Raw genomic sequence first — 12,561 nt, 5'->3', positions numbered from 1 at the left:
AATATGGGTCCGAAAATACTTAGTCATTCCTGGCAGATGTGCATAACTTATCTGTTTTTAGAGCCCCTCTGATGACAGTAAAGACACCAAAAGCTCTCTGGGCAGTTTGTTTCCAAACAGAACTATTGTCTTGTAATACAATCTTCCATTAGTACTACATTACCCTGACAAGCCCAACCAAAACTAAGTATTTCTATGGTTTGATTTTGTTTTGTTATGTTATTTTTTAATATACTTTTGTGTGGAACTGCAGTGACAAAGCCATCCTTTCCTGGTGTTTCACTCAAAAACAAACAAATAAAATTACTGGTTTTGTCCTTAGGACAGCTTTCTGAAGGCCTACTACTGCCAGGTGCTGAGCACCTCTGGAGACATGAATTAAGAGAACGAGTTTCAATACATTCAGCAAATTACAGAGATCAGGCAGCCAGAAGTTAAGATGATCTTTGAACTGGAAGGTCATAACTGGAAAATGAACATAATCGTACACACTCTCCTTTTTTAGATCAAGTATTCACTTCATCAGCTTGAAAATAGTAAATCATTTATTGTAGCCTTTAGTGAATGGCCCAACACATGCTGTAAATTACTTTCTCATTTGTGAGAAAACACACAGGGAAAGTTAATTTTTTTCCTTGAATATGCTTTCTAGAAGAAAAAGAACTCCCCCAAAACACATTTATTTCTCTTTCCAGCATCTGTGTAGCCCTCTGGAAAGAGTCATACTCCTCAACAAAGCAAGTGTAATGGCTCTGTCTTCTCAAATGCAAGTGAGTACTCACCCAAACATTTTAATGAAACAAAGGCCTTCATTTAAAAAAAATACACAGAAGAAAATGGTTGGGATATTGTATAAGGAAAAAGATGATACACATCAAACTTAAGCCCTTTGTGATTATGACAATAAAGCAGTTTACCAAACAAGGTAATTTTACCCATGTGTTGTATTGTGTGTGTATATATACGTCTACATGCCTGTACACACTTATGCACATACAAAACTGTAAAGGTGTAAATTATTCTAGAGATGTGGCAGATTCAATTCCCAAAGTACTGTTTTCAGGAATGAGTGGTATCCAAGCCAATCAGGATCTGGGGTTTACAAACCCAGTGCTGATCATTTGGGGCTCGCAGCTGGGATAAAATTCATTGAATTGCCTACAGGTGAAAACTACTAAGAATGCTATAAGCTTGTTGACTGCATTTACCGAACCGTAGGCACCACAGCCTTTTGCAATGAATATTTCCAAGGAAATCTCTGTATTAACTGACTTTGTCAGATGAGGAGTATTGCATAAGCTATTGTGTGCCTGTGAATTCCTTGAGTGTGATGCTGTGTGGTTTTTTTGCTTGCTTTGTCATTTGTTTCATTTAGCTTTCTCATTAATAGCACAATTGCCTTGCTTTGTTCAAAAATCCTATTCTGAGAAGCAAGTATTACTTTCTTCTTTAACTTCTTGCCAACAAAAGATTTTCAAACACATGTGGTACAGAGGAATCATACAAGATTGTTTAGAGCAAAATGAAATATCTAAAATCAAAAGCACAAATCCACTTACTACATTTCCATTTTTCCTTTGATATAAAATCAAATCTTAACGTGAGAAATGCACACAGTTCATCAGCATGCTATGAGCAAATACATAATTAACATGTGGAATAAGCAATGCTGTTGTCAACGCTTTCACATATGTTACCACGAAACTAAAATATTTTAATTAGTAGAGAAATACAGGAAAATCCGAGTAAATGCAGCTTGTGCTTGACATATAAATTAGCTTGGCTCAATGAGTATTAAAAACAAGAGAATCTCATGTCTACCTTGACTACCCTTTACCATACTAGGACAGCTTAGTTGGTCCTGCATGATTCAAATCTGCTTCAGTGCTCTGATAAATTATTACTTGGCAGAAAAGTCTCCATTGTGGCCATTGCACAAATGCTTTACTAAATCACTGGTAGAAATCAAAATGTGTGAGTTCATTAGCAGGTAGGCAGAAAGTGTAGACTTTGGTGTTTTGTATTAATCCAATGTGCTGGACTAACAGAACCTTATTTGAAGACTATGCTATAAGAGGAAAAATAAAAAACTATATAGCTATACCATGTGGCTTCTGATTTGGGAACTGCAATTTAGCCTATTAGACATGGACCTGTTCCAAAAGTGCACATTCAAACAATCATGCATGAAGGACTTAGAAACACAGATGTGAATTATAACTCTCTGAAATCCTGGGAATGCTCCAAATCAGGCCATTAGAGGTAGGTTTGAACTGTAACTACACATTCAGATCTAAAATTTTTGTTCAAACCTGTCTTTCCATAACATTTTTACAGCAACTACTGAATATATTAAAACCAACAGTGTTCCATAAGCTTAAGAAAAAATACCAGTTAACCCCATCTTAGCTGTATTCAGACATGATTCTCAATGGCTGGCTAAAAAACATTTCTATAGAAAGGCAGTAACAAAAATCATCAGTTGAATGTAGTGAGACAGTTTAAATAGGTCAAATTCAAGCTGGATTACAGCTCCCTTGGCCAAATACAGATTTACAGTGATCACTTTGGCCCAGTATTTAACATTAGAAACAAATAATTTAAGGATTTTCTTTTCCAAGTTTGGGACAGAACTTTGAAACATCTGGTCTCTTTTCAGTACCTTTTACACACACAGGCCAAAGTCAACATTTTTGACTGGATCAATAGTGTTGGGTGGGACTGAGGTGGGCCATTTCACAAGCATGCAAGTGATAGAAAATGTCCCCCATAACACTGGATAAGGCACCGAAGGAGCAATGACACCTGCCATTTTTCAGTGCTCTCAACAGCAGGAAACTGAGGGTCCCAAATCTACGCAAATACTCAGTTCATTGATGCTTTTATCTGTAAATCATTAATGCACGTTTCTCTTTTTTTTTGAAGTCAAACATATTTGCAAGTGAGTCACAATGATTCTTCTTGTGTAAAAGATGTAAAAGGTGTGGCCCAAACCAGTCTGGCCTTGGCCACCAGTTACTGTATAATAAGAGAATCAGTAACAGAAATTGGGTCTGCTGAATCAGGTCTACTACTGTATCTGCACAGTACCACTCTCTCCATTGCTGATCTCAATGTCTGATGATTAAAAACTAGATTTCCACACCTTGAAGGAGACAAATGAACCCACAGCTCATCATCTAAGACCATTCCCCGTTAATAGTACTTAAGAAACAGCCAATCAAAAGGGATCATGAGGAGTACAGACACAATGGCAGTACAGATAAAAATGAAAAAGCATTTTGCCCTTTTTAAATGGCCTGGTAACGACCACTACCATTCTTGCAAACTGTTGTAAGTGTGCATCTTAATAACATAATGCAGCACTAGGTATTTTCAGGAATTTGTCTCACAGTCTAACATTTTGTGTCATGCAGTAGCAGGAGAGATGTCAAAACAAAATGTATAAAGCCCCTTTGGAAGTGCATAATCACAGTTTGTGTTGATATCAAAAGTATTTGAATGAGCAACTTCAGAACTGCACTCTCAAAGATTATTAAATGTTTTAATAAATATGCCATATCTGATGGGAGAAAAGTGAAGTACACAGTACATAATATAAGTACTTACAAATCTAAAAGATGGCTTAAAAAAATTCCAAAATAGTCCTCATATGTTGCATTATTTGGGAGTAAACCACAAAAGCAAGGCTGAATGAGTATGATTGGGTTGTGTATTTTGAATGACACTAAAGCATTTTAAGTAATCGAAGTGTTATTCAATCGGAACTACCAGCATCAGATAAGTAATATCTACACATTATTTAACTGCCTCAAAATGCCTTAAAGGCAAGAATACAGCAAAACAGAAACTGCCTGCCACATTTCAGCTTTTGGTTGCGTGTACTGTACTGACCACAGCAATAGAAAGTTGCCTTCCACATGCTTTTTAGACTGACATACATCAGTGCATTTATGGCATTTCATGAATCTTCTTTGCCTTTCACATTAATGAGTGGTAGGCCACACAGTACCACATGTGCTGTGCTCATTACAAGATGCTGTGTTCCACCCTCCTCAGATGTACTGAGCATTAAAGTTTGCTGCATTTGTGAAATTTGGGAAAACATAAAAAACAGAGACAAGTGTTTAATGTTTTACTCTCTTGTGGCTTCCAACCAGGGTATCTTCCTCAGGTAATGTCAGATGAGCAAACAACCCAAACATGGCATGCATGAAGCAAACTCTGAACAGTGGGGAAGCAGGAACTGAACCAGTGATCTCCCTTGCTCCTTCTGTGAGAATATATGAGCAGGGCAGCTATGTCCATAAAATAAAGTGTCTTCCTTCCCTGCCAGCCTGTCTGAAGCAACACCCAACGGAAATCCCTTACAAATTTTGGTCATTGTGACAACAGCAAAAGACAGTTGATGTTAGTTGCCACTCCTCATTGAGGGGGAAAGCACTCTTGAACGGTCCTTAGCAGCATGATCTAAGAGCTCCAAGTGAAGAACCTTTACTTCTGACAAAGGAGACAGGGCTGCATGGCTTGTTCTTCTTGTCCAAGAGGTTGGAACAAGCAGCAGAACACAGTCCCATCCCTAACTCAGGGCTAGTCCTCAGCAACTCAGCAACCTGCCTTTCTTTTATATGCAGAAAAAAGTGGAGCCAACAACTTTGTGGCTGGCGACTGGTGCTTAAAGTGGTATGAAAAATGTGGAGAGGTCTATCATCATCCTGCCCCTTGCCTAGCAGTTAATTCTGCCCCTGCCCTCTTTTAATTAATCCCCAGTTAATCCGTTGTCCTCAGTCCCAACATCAACTGTGCCCCAAGTCTTTTTAAAACTTTTTAAAAACAGAGAGAGCTACACAAGAGCTATGAGCTCCTGCAACCGTCTGGTGAGTAATGCCTTGGGTAGAATGACATTTTAGAAAAGTTCTCAATCCCATCTGTGTCCTGATAGATTTTAAGCCTTTCTTGTGGATCAAAACTCAGAAATGAGGCAGAAGGTGTACTTTGGACCAGGAATCGGACTGAACTGGGAGCAAACCACAACAGTGTTTGACTGTATAATAACTCACAGACCTCAGGAGTTATCCTTGCTGAACAGAAGTTGCATGAATTGCACAGTGAGAGCGTAGTGTGCCAAGACACACTGCTTCAGGGTTGTCAGTTCAATGCAGTGTTTTACTTATTCATTAGATCAAGTACTGAAGATCTGGGTTTGATTATAGGGTCTTTAAGACTGAGACTACCTAGTAGTGTGTGCCTTGCATACGTCAGTGGAATCTTACTCTGAGCCTCAAGGTGTCAGTATCGCAGTCAGGTTGGTATGGAACACATTGGAAGATGTTTATTTTCTACTCTTGATAATTATCCCATGGTTCTTAATAATATTCCAAGTCATCATCTTTGCTCTGGAAATGTAAGAACAAACCTTGCATGAACGTTATATTTATGTCTCCTGGCCACCTCCATTGAATGTCTCTGCATTCCCTTCCTCAGAGAGATTTAAAGTGCCTGAAAAGGTAACAGAATGTCATTGCTGTGTTGTAGCCAGTTGAAATAATCAGAACAGTTCTTCAATAAATGCATCAAAAAGAGAGAGACAAGGTGTGGTGGGACGTGCCCTCACCAGCAGCCAGTCTCCTACCCAGCTGCTCATTCACTCATTTCCACCCTCCACCACCACACAACCGGACAAAGGGGAAAAACAGGAAAAATAGAAAAGAGAAAGGTTTTGGGTCAAGATGAAGACAGGAAGATAGATTACCAATTACTGTTACAGGCAAACCAAAACCTTAAACTGGGGAAATTAATGTATTGACAATTAGAATAAATCATTTCTGATTCAGGTGGAGGGGAAAGAAGAAACTAGCATTTACACACTTAGAGAAAACACTTTTTCTCCACCTTTCCCAGGTTCAAGCTCACTCCAAGCACTTCTCCTCCCCTCCTTGCTATCACCACAGGTTGCCCTCAGTCCCTTTGGTGAGACACTGTGAAGCTCCTTCTTCCTTCTCACTCTTTTTCTCTGCTGCAGCATGGGTCCTCCACAGACTGAGGGAATATCTGCTCCAACACAGAGTACCTTCTCCTCCTCAACCTCCTCCCCAACCTTCTCCTCTTCCACCTCCTCCTCTGGCCTTGGTATTCCCTCTGTTGTTTATCACTCTTTTTATTCCATCCTCCCCTCTCTGGATTTCTTTGCTCTTTCTAAAATGTATTTCCCCAAGCTGCCACCATCTTGGCTGAGGGGAGCAGCCATATTCTATGATAAGTCCACTGGGGCCAGTTGGAACTGGCTGTGCCTGATACACAGCAGCCCTGGCCTCTGCTCACAGCCCTCCTCCTGCCAGCACTTTGCCATTTATCCCCAACAGACAAGGTCTGTTGTAACAGACCTTCTCTGTAACAAACTGCCCGTCAAGAGCAACAGCTGAGGCAAATGCCCAAAGAGTCATGATGGAAGAAGAGGAAACCACTCAAAGGCAGTAGGAACACCTGAGCTATTATGAGGGACTGAGCAGGGCAGGCAAATTTCCAGCGGCATTAGAGAATGGGATGCAACTGAAGCTGGTGGGGGAGACCTCTCAAATCACTCAGGACCTTGAATTTCTCATTTCATTAGACAGCCTGATGCCTGGCAAGAATGCAGCTCTCAGGTCTGGAACAACAGGATATCTGGGCTGCTCTGCAGCAAGGACTGAAGCTGCCTTGTGGGCCCTGTGGTCACAGGGCCCACCTGGAGGTTTCTCATCCACAGAGCAGGAGCAAAGCCCCTGTGCCAGGACTCCCCACAATGACACGGGGGGCAGAACAGTGGTACAGAAGGCAGAGATATACAAAATATAATTACACCTGTGAAGCTGGATTACTTTAACTGCAACTAGAGGACATGATAAGAGGGCAGAAAGAGAATGTGAGGGAAGACCAAGGAATGCTGCAGTTTTCTCTGAAGTCACATACAGAAAATGCTGCCGCAGGAAGATTAGGTTCAGACATTTGGAAATTCAGGAGGACTAGTGAAGGCAGGACACCAATTTGCCTAAAATAGCAGTGCTTAGTACATAATTAGAAGAGAAAGGAGGAGCAGAGAAGGAAGGGAAGCAATAGTCCAAGTTCTATTAATTTTCTTAAGTCCACATAATTTCAGCATAGGCTTAAAAAACAAAACAAAACCTCCGGGATATTATTCCTTCTAGGAATTCAAGCTTTGAAGCAAAATATGTTTTTCTGTCTTTATCAGATCTCTTTGCTGTCCTACTTCTTTCTCTTATTCTAATATTTAATTGGCTTTGGTAGAGATGATCTATTGCTAGTTCTGTGTCAGATTCTTGCCAGTAACTCCATGGGGTCTGAGATTTCTCTAGTCATCTCATGCTCCTAGTTAAAACACCTGAACTGGAAAGCTTAGATAGCCTCATTTTAGATACTACCATTTTGCAAAAAAATTCCATCAGGTCAACGTCAGGTCTGCTAACCATGGCTGAAATGAAAAATAATCTTGTCTTCACATTGAGGCTGTAGAGCTTCACTTAAACATGACTTGGGGTGAAATAACTTGCTACTAATGAGCATCAGCACTGACAGCAGGAAAATTAGCTTTTAAGAATCCACATTTCAAAGTACACTTGTTGGCAGTCTGGTGCTCACTTCCTGTGTCTTGGGAACATTTGAGAGTTTACGCTTTGTAGAAATGGTGGCTTTCATAGAACTTTCAGGCTTCAGGGAGGACACAGACAAGGAATCTGCACATGGAAAAAAATAATTAAAATTATGTGAAACCGAAGGAGTTTAATATTACATAGTGCTATTGCTAGCCCTACTGATAAATGCAGGAATTTAATAAGCAAACAGGTCATAAAATCCTTGGGGAAGACCTAAGAGGATGTTCATGGCAGAAACCAGGATGAAGCAATGCCTCTCACATCCCCTAAAAACACATTGACAAACTGGTAGAAAGAAGTTTCAGTATCTGCTTGTATGTAAGTTGATGAAGCACAAAAAGCCAGGGAGGTGAAATGTGTGTGTGATTGCCACGTCACCCTGCAAAATGAAGGATGGCTGAATCCCCCTCTTCAGTAGGACCTCTGCAGTAAAGGCAATGCTGATACCTTGCAACTTTTACAGTCCCTTTCTTAGAAAACTTATCACTCACAAGTATGGTGCAGAGAGCAACTCCCCTGTGGACAGCAAAAGAGAGGCAGAGGTTTACGTACGAAACTCAAAAGAAGAGTAAGCAAAGTCCTTATACTGAGAGAATTTCACCTAAGCTATAAGCTTGTCCTAATAAACTACAGGTTAATAACCTGAAAGGAATGATGATGAGGCTTCGTCCAGATCTTCTTCCCTTTTAATGAGTATTCTCTCCTGCTCCAAGGCTTCTATGTACTTGGAATAGGACCAGGAAGCCTGCAAGAACCATTAAACACCATCAGCCTTCAGAACAAGTCACTGTAGTTCCTGGCCCATATCAACAGTGAGATAAAAAATTTGTTTATGTTAAAACCCTGTTATTGGATAACCACAATTATTAAGAAGATTCTTTTCATTACAATATTGGAATCATATGAAAAACAGTATTGCTGCAAATAAGCAAATCTCAAAACACTATGATTTAAGCAAGTTTGACAGATGCAATGTTTACATTTATTCTCCATCCCTGGTCTGTCTTATTTGCTCTCCTTTCATCTTCTAAACCTAAATACAGCAGATCTTTCCCCTCCCAAAATATTTGTCGTTTGTGCTATTGAGGACTTGATTTTATCTCCCTGTCACATCCTTTGAGCATGTCCTTTCTTAAATCATTGAAGCCTCACAGTTCTGCCTGCCTTCTCTAGCAGAATGCTACTACCACTAGAGGCTAATCAACTGGAGACATCATCCTTTCTTTTTCTAAGGATCAAATATTGCTCTTTGCATTGCAACAGCCACAGTTCAGGTTACATGTAAATATTAAGTCACTCTCCCAAAACAGCTGGGAACTGCATTTTTATTCGGCCCAATTTTTTTCCTTACAGCATGAGAAGTTTGGGGCCAATTTGTCATATCACAACTCAGTAGAACTTCTAGCATCTTCCTATAGCAGAAAGGGGCTTGGAGAAGAAAAAACAAACTGCCCTTTAAAAGATTATTGCTTGTTCTGTAGTTACTTGCCTCTTCTTGAGGGCTTAAGTGTATGCCATGAATATACTGGCTCACTCAACTCAATTTAAAAACAAAAAAAAATAAAAGAATAGGTATGAGCAAAAGTAAAAAGGTCCATTTAAGGGACAGGGGTGTAAGCTTAACTATGCAATTTGCTTCAGATTTTGGGGGTATTTCAGACTGCCCATTTCTATATTCTGCTCATCACTAACGTAATGCCATGAGAAGCAGTGGCTAAAGTGGGATTTACTCCTGCATCACATGGCATAGCTGGGATTATGTGGTTGCACAGATTCCCCATTATATTATGGCAGTGCCAACTCAGCCATGAATGATCCCTTCGTATGCCCCAGGTAGCATGTCTGTTCTTCCCATTTCTCCAATCGAATGTCTGTTAACTTCTCACTATAGGTTAGATCCATTGTGAGAGTTGTTATGGAAGAAGTCCTAAAGTAGTATTTGCTGTCAGATTTTCAAATACCTAGATTTCCTGAAGGAGTTCTGCTTCAGTTTTTGACATATGAACAGAACAGAACTCTAGCCCTAACTGAATTCTTTCAGGACAGGAATTTCACAAGTAATGAAAAGCTTATTCCAGAACTGAACTATCTTTTCTTCAATTTATCTTTATAAACAGATTCTTTTTTAATCTATACACCGTAAGAGCTTAACATGCTGTCAGCCATTAATAGTACTCAGTACCTAAATCTTAAAAAAAATCAAGAAAGAAGGAAAAAAAATCATCTGTCAGGTAGGTAAACTTACAACAGCGAAGCTAATTGTGGAAGAATGAACAGTTTTTGAAGAACTATGTGACAACAGTATTCAAAACCTAACTCCCCTTCTTGTTCTCCCAAGGTCATTTTATCTCTCTTGAATGATATCGGTAGAAATGTGTATTATTCACCTCCCATCCAAATCCATCTAAAGATGGTGCTGATCCTCTCTTCATGTCAGTCGTATCTACCAAAGCACCCTTTGGCAGTTGAGTCAAGGAACTCTTTGGCATTTGAGTCAAGGCACTCCTTGGCAGCTGACTCAAGTCACTCTTTTGCAGCTGAGTCAAGGCACTCTTTTGCAGTTGAGTCAAGGCCCTCTTTGACAGTTGAGTCAACTTGATGAGTTTTCTCTCCGCTTCTTTACCCTGCTAATAATAAAAACTCATAATTAGATGTGAACAATAATTACAGTGCTGAAGTTAAAAGCAAGGCCTGAGGAACCAAAAACTGTCATTGGAAATGAGGTAGGTTCACCTTCAGTAATGTTTTGTAATGCTCAGTTTCATAATACATCACGTTGGGCATATTAAAAAATAGCAGAAGATAATGCTTTTTAAAAGCATTTCTTTGTTCTAGTCAATGATTCCTGGCCTCTACAGTCCTGCAGACCATCTTCCTTTCAGATTCAATACCTGCTCAAAAATATGGCTAAGTGACAGGGCAGATCTGCAACAGAACATATTTTAAGGACAGAGAGGACATTGTGAGCCTCTAATTTGGCCTCATGTATAAATGCAGAATGTAGGATTTGTGGTGATTAATTCCAGCTTGGTCCAGTAGCTGCAAATGAACTACAGTATACAAGTTAGGAAAACAGGCAATCTGATTTGAAACATTTACAATGAAGAACAAGGCATCGTTGCACTTCGTAAAATGCTCTGGTGATTAACTATTCATCATTTTCATGTTGCTTTTGTGTTTTATGAAGGCTGCACCTTTGCACATTCTGTCTGATGATCCAAAAATTCTTTATAAATGTTAATCAATGATCATATTTGACCTCACACAGTTAACTCCATAACACCTCCAAGAGCTGAGTAATATAAGCCTCCCATGTTAAATGAGAAAGTAAGGGGGGGGGGAAGAGGTCAAATTGTTCCCAGAGTCACTTAGCAAGTCCCTGAAAGATCTGGAAAAGGATCAAACTATCCTGTTTCCTTGCTCATAAAGTGCCTTTTCCTTCCTCATCATCCCCATTGTCCTATGAACCCATCAGCTCTAAGAGTGACTTTTGGGTACAGAACTGGCCAGGCAGTGTGATGTTCACCTTCTCTCCAGGAACAGGCTCAGTAATTCTGTGGCACATTCAGTTGATGAAACAGGGATGCCAAAGCAAATACAGAGGTAGCATGTACACTAATGCACTACAGTTTATGTTTGTTGGCTTTCTCAATGAAAATGGTGAATTAAGTGAGATCTTTAATAATGTCTTCTCATAATAAATTAGGCAATGTTATGGCAATGTCATATCCCATGACATTACACCACTAACTAACAAATAAGCTTATTGCTAAGAAGCATAAAGAGAGACGACAGAAACATGGAAAAGGAAAATAATGTTTATGGCTTTCTTTGCTAAGGGTATGGAAAGACTAAATACAGATTTATAGTGTAAGGTAAAACTGCTTTGTGCACTTGAAAGCAAAGAAATCCAAAATCTACTTTGGAGGTAAAATGCAATTCTGTATATAACAAATTACTAGCACTGGCATCAAGGCAGTCTGCAAAAAGTGACGAATATATATTTTAAAGTGTGTGGCATGTGCCTCTAGCAGTTAACAAAGGAACAAGTCCATTGCCAGGAAGCCTTCAATAGAATTTGCCCCCTAAATAACAAATAGGCACACAGAAAAAATATTGAGATAGTCAAATAATACCACGTTACGCATAATTGTTCACTGAAAAGCTCCTTTTCTGACCATTTTTTCCATTATACTACATAAAAGTCCAGCTTATCTGTTCAGCTCTAAAACTGAGGTGAGCCCAAGTAGACTGAGCACCCCAGGGACACATTTGTGAGGAAAAAGAAAGCAAATTCCTCCCCCAGGACTATGATTGTTCATTTTGACATAAACCCAAAATAGCAACTGATTTGTGGAGTGGAGGGGAAATATATATACGAAAAGTTGTTTCTAACCCTTGCCAGAGCTTTCCTCTCATTCAGCGTGAGCCTGGTGGGGCAGAAGAGCATAGACCTTATTTTCAATGCCAAGACATCATCACCTTCCACAAGTTGCTGGTGAAACTGCTATTGCTTATGTTAGATGAACCTTATCAGTATCCTTTAGGGATACTGAATTATTTGAATAGTTACATTGTCATTGAGAGGACAGAAATCTCAGACAAGAGAACAGGAAATGGCAATTTCTTTAAACAATAGCAGAAAGGGGAAAGGGTTTCAAAAACATTTCAAAAATTTATCTGTTCTACCTATTCATTCAAAAAATTTTAAAAGGTAACCAGTTTACTGATCATTTTTTTCATGAGAAGAGTAGTCTGCAAACTGTTTACTGAACTGCATTCTCTGCCTGTCACTTTCTAAAATTTCTTACTCTGTTTCCCAGCCTAGAAGGGTAGTTCACCTTTCCCATTTGTTCTCCATAAAAGCTAGGCTTTTGCCCTCCTGGCCAAGATTTTCTCTTTACTTCCTTGA

The 12,561-nt window shown here is 39.5% G+C and overlaps 1 protein-coding gene across 6 annotated transcripts in view; it reads right to left on the bottom strand.

Moving 5' to 3' along the window:
- Positions 1-5,318: 5,318 nt before the first annotated feature.
- Positions 5,319-12,561, bottom strand: part of RGS22 (regulator of G protein signaling 22) — a 64,085-nt gene continuing 56,842 nt past the window's right edge. For 3 of the 6 annotated variants that reach the window (XM_032708063.1, XM_032708092.1, XM_032708109.1), the window contains 3 exons: positions 10,037-10,276; positions 8,292-8,394; positions 7,182-7,730 (listed from right to left, as the gene is read on the bottom strand). In XM_032708063.1, coding sequence (XP_032563954.1) covers positions 7,603-7,730; positions 8,292-8,394; positions 10,037-10,276 — 471 coding nt within the window. In that variant the 3' untranslated portion in view covers positions 7,182-7,602. Of the gene's footprint in view, positions 5,500-7,181; positions 7,731-8,291; positions 8,395-10,036; positions 10,277-12,561 lie in introns of those variants that run through there. The other 3 variants (XM_032708083.1, XM_032708100.1, XM_032708073.1) reach the window with 3 other exon arrangements.

Source organism: Chiroxiphia lanceolata, chromosome 1 (genome assembly GCF_009829145.1).
Source record: "Chiroxiphia lanceolata isolate bChiLan1 chromosome 1, bChiLan1.pri, whole genome shotgun sequence".
Classification (NCBI taxonomy): Eukaryota; Metazoa; Chordata; class Aves; order Passeriformes; family Pipridae; genus Chiroxiphia; species Chiroxiphia lanceolata.
Note: the sequence above shows the minus strand (reverse complement) of the source record. Positions and strands in the feature narration are given on the sequence as shown.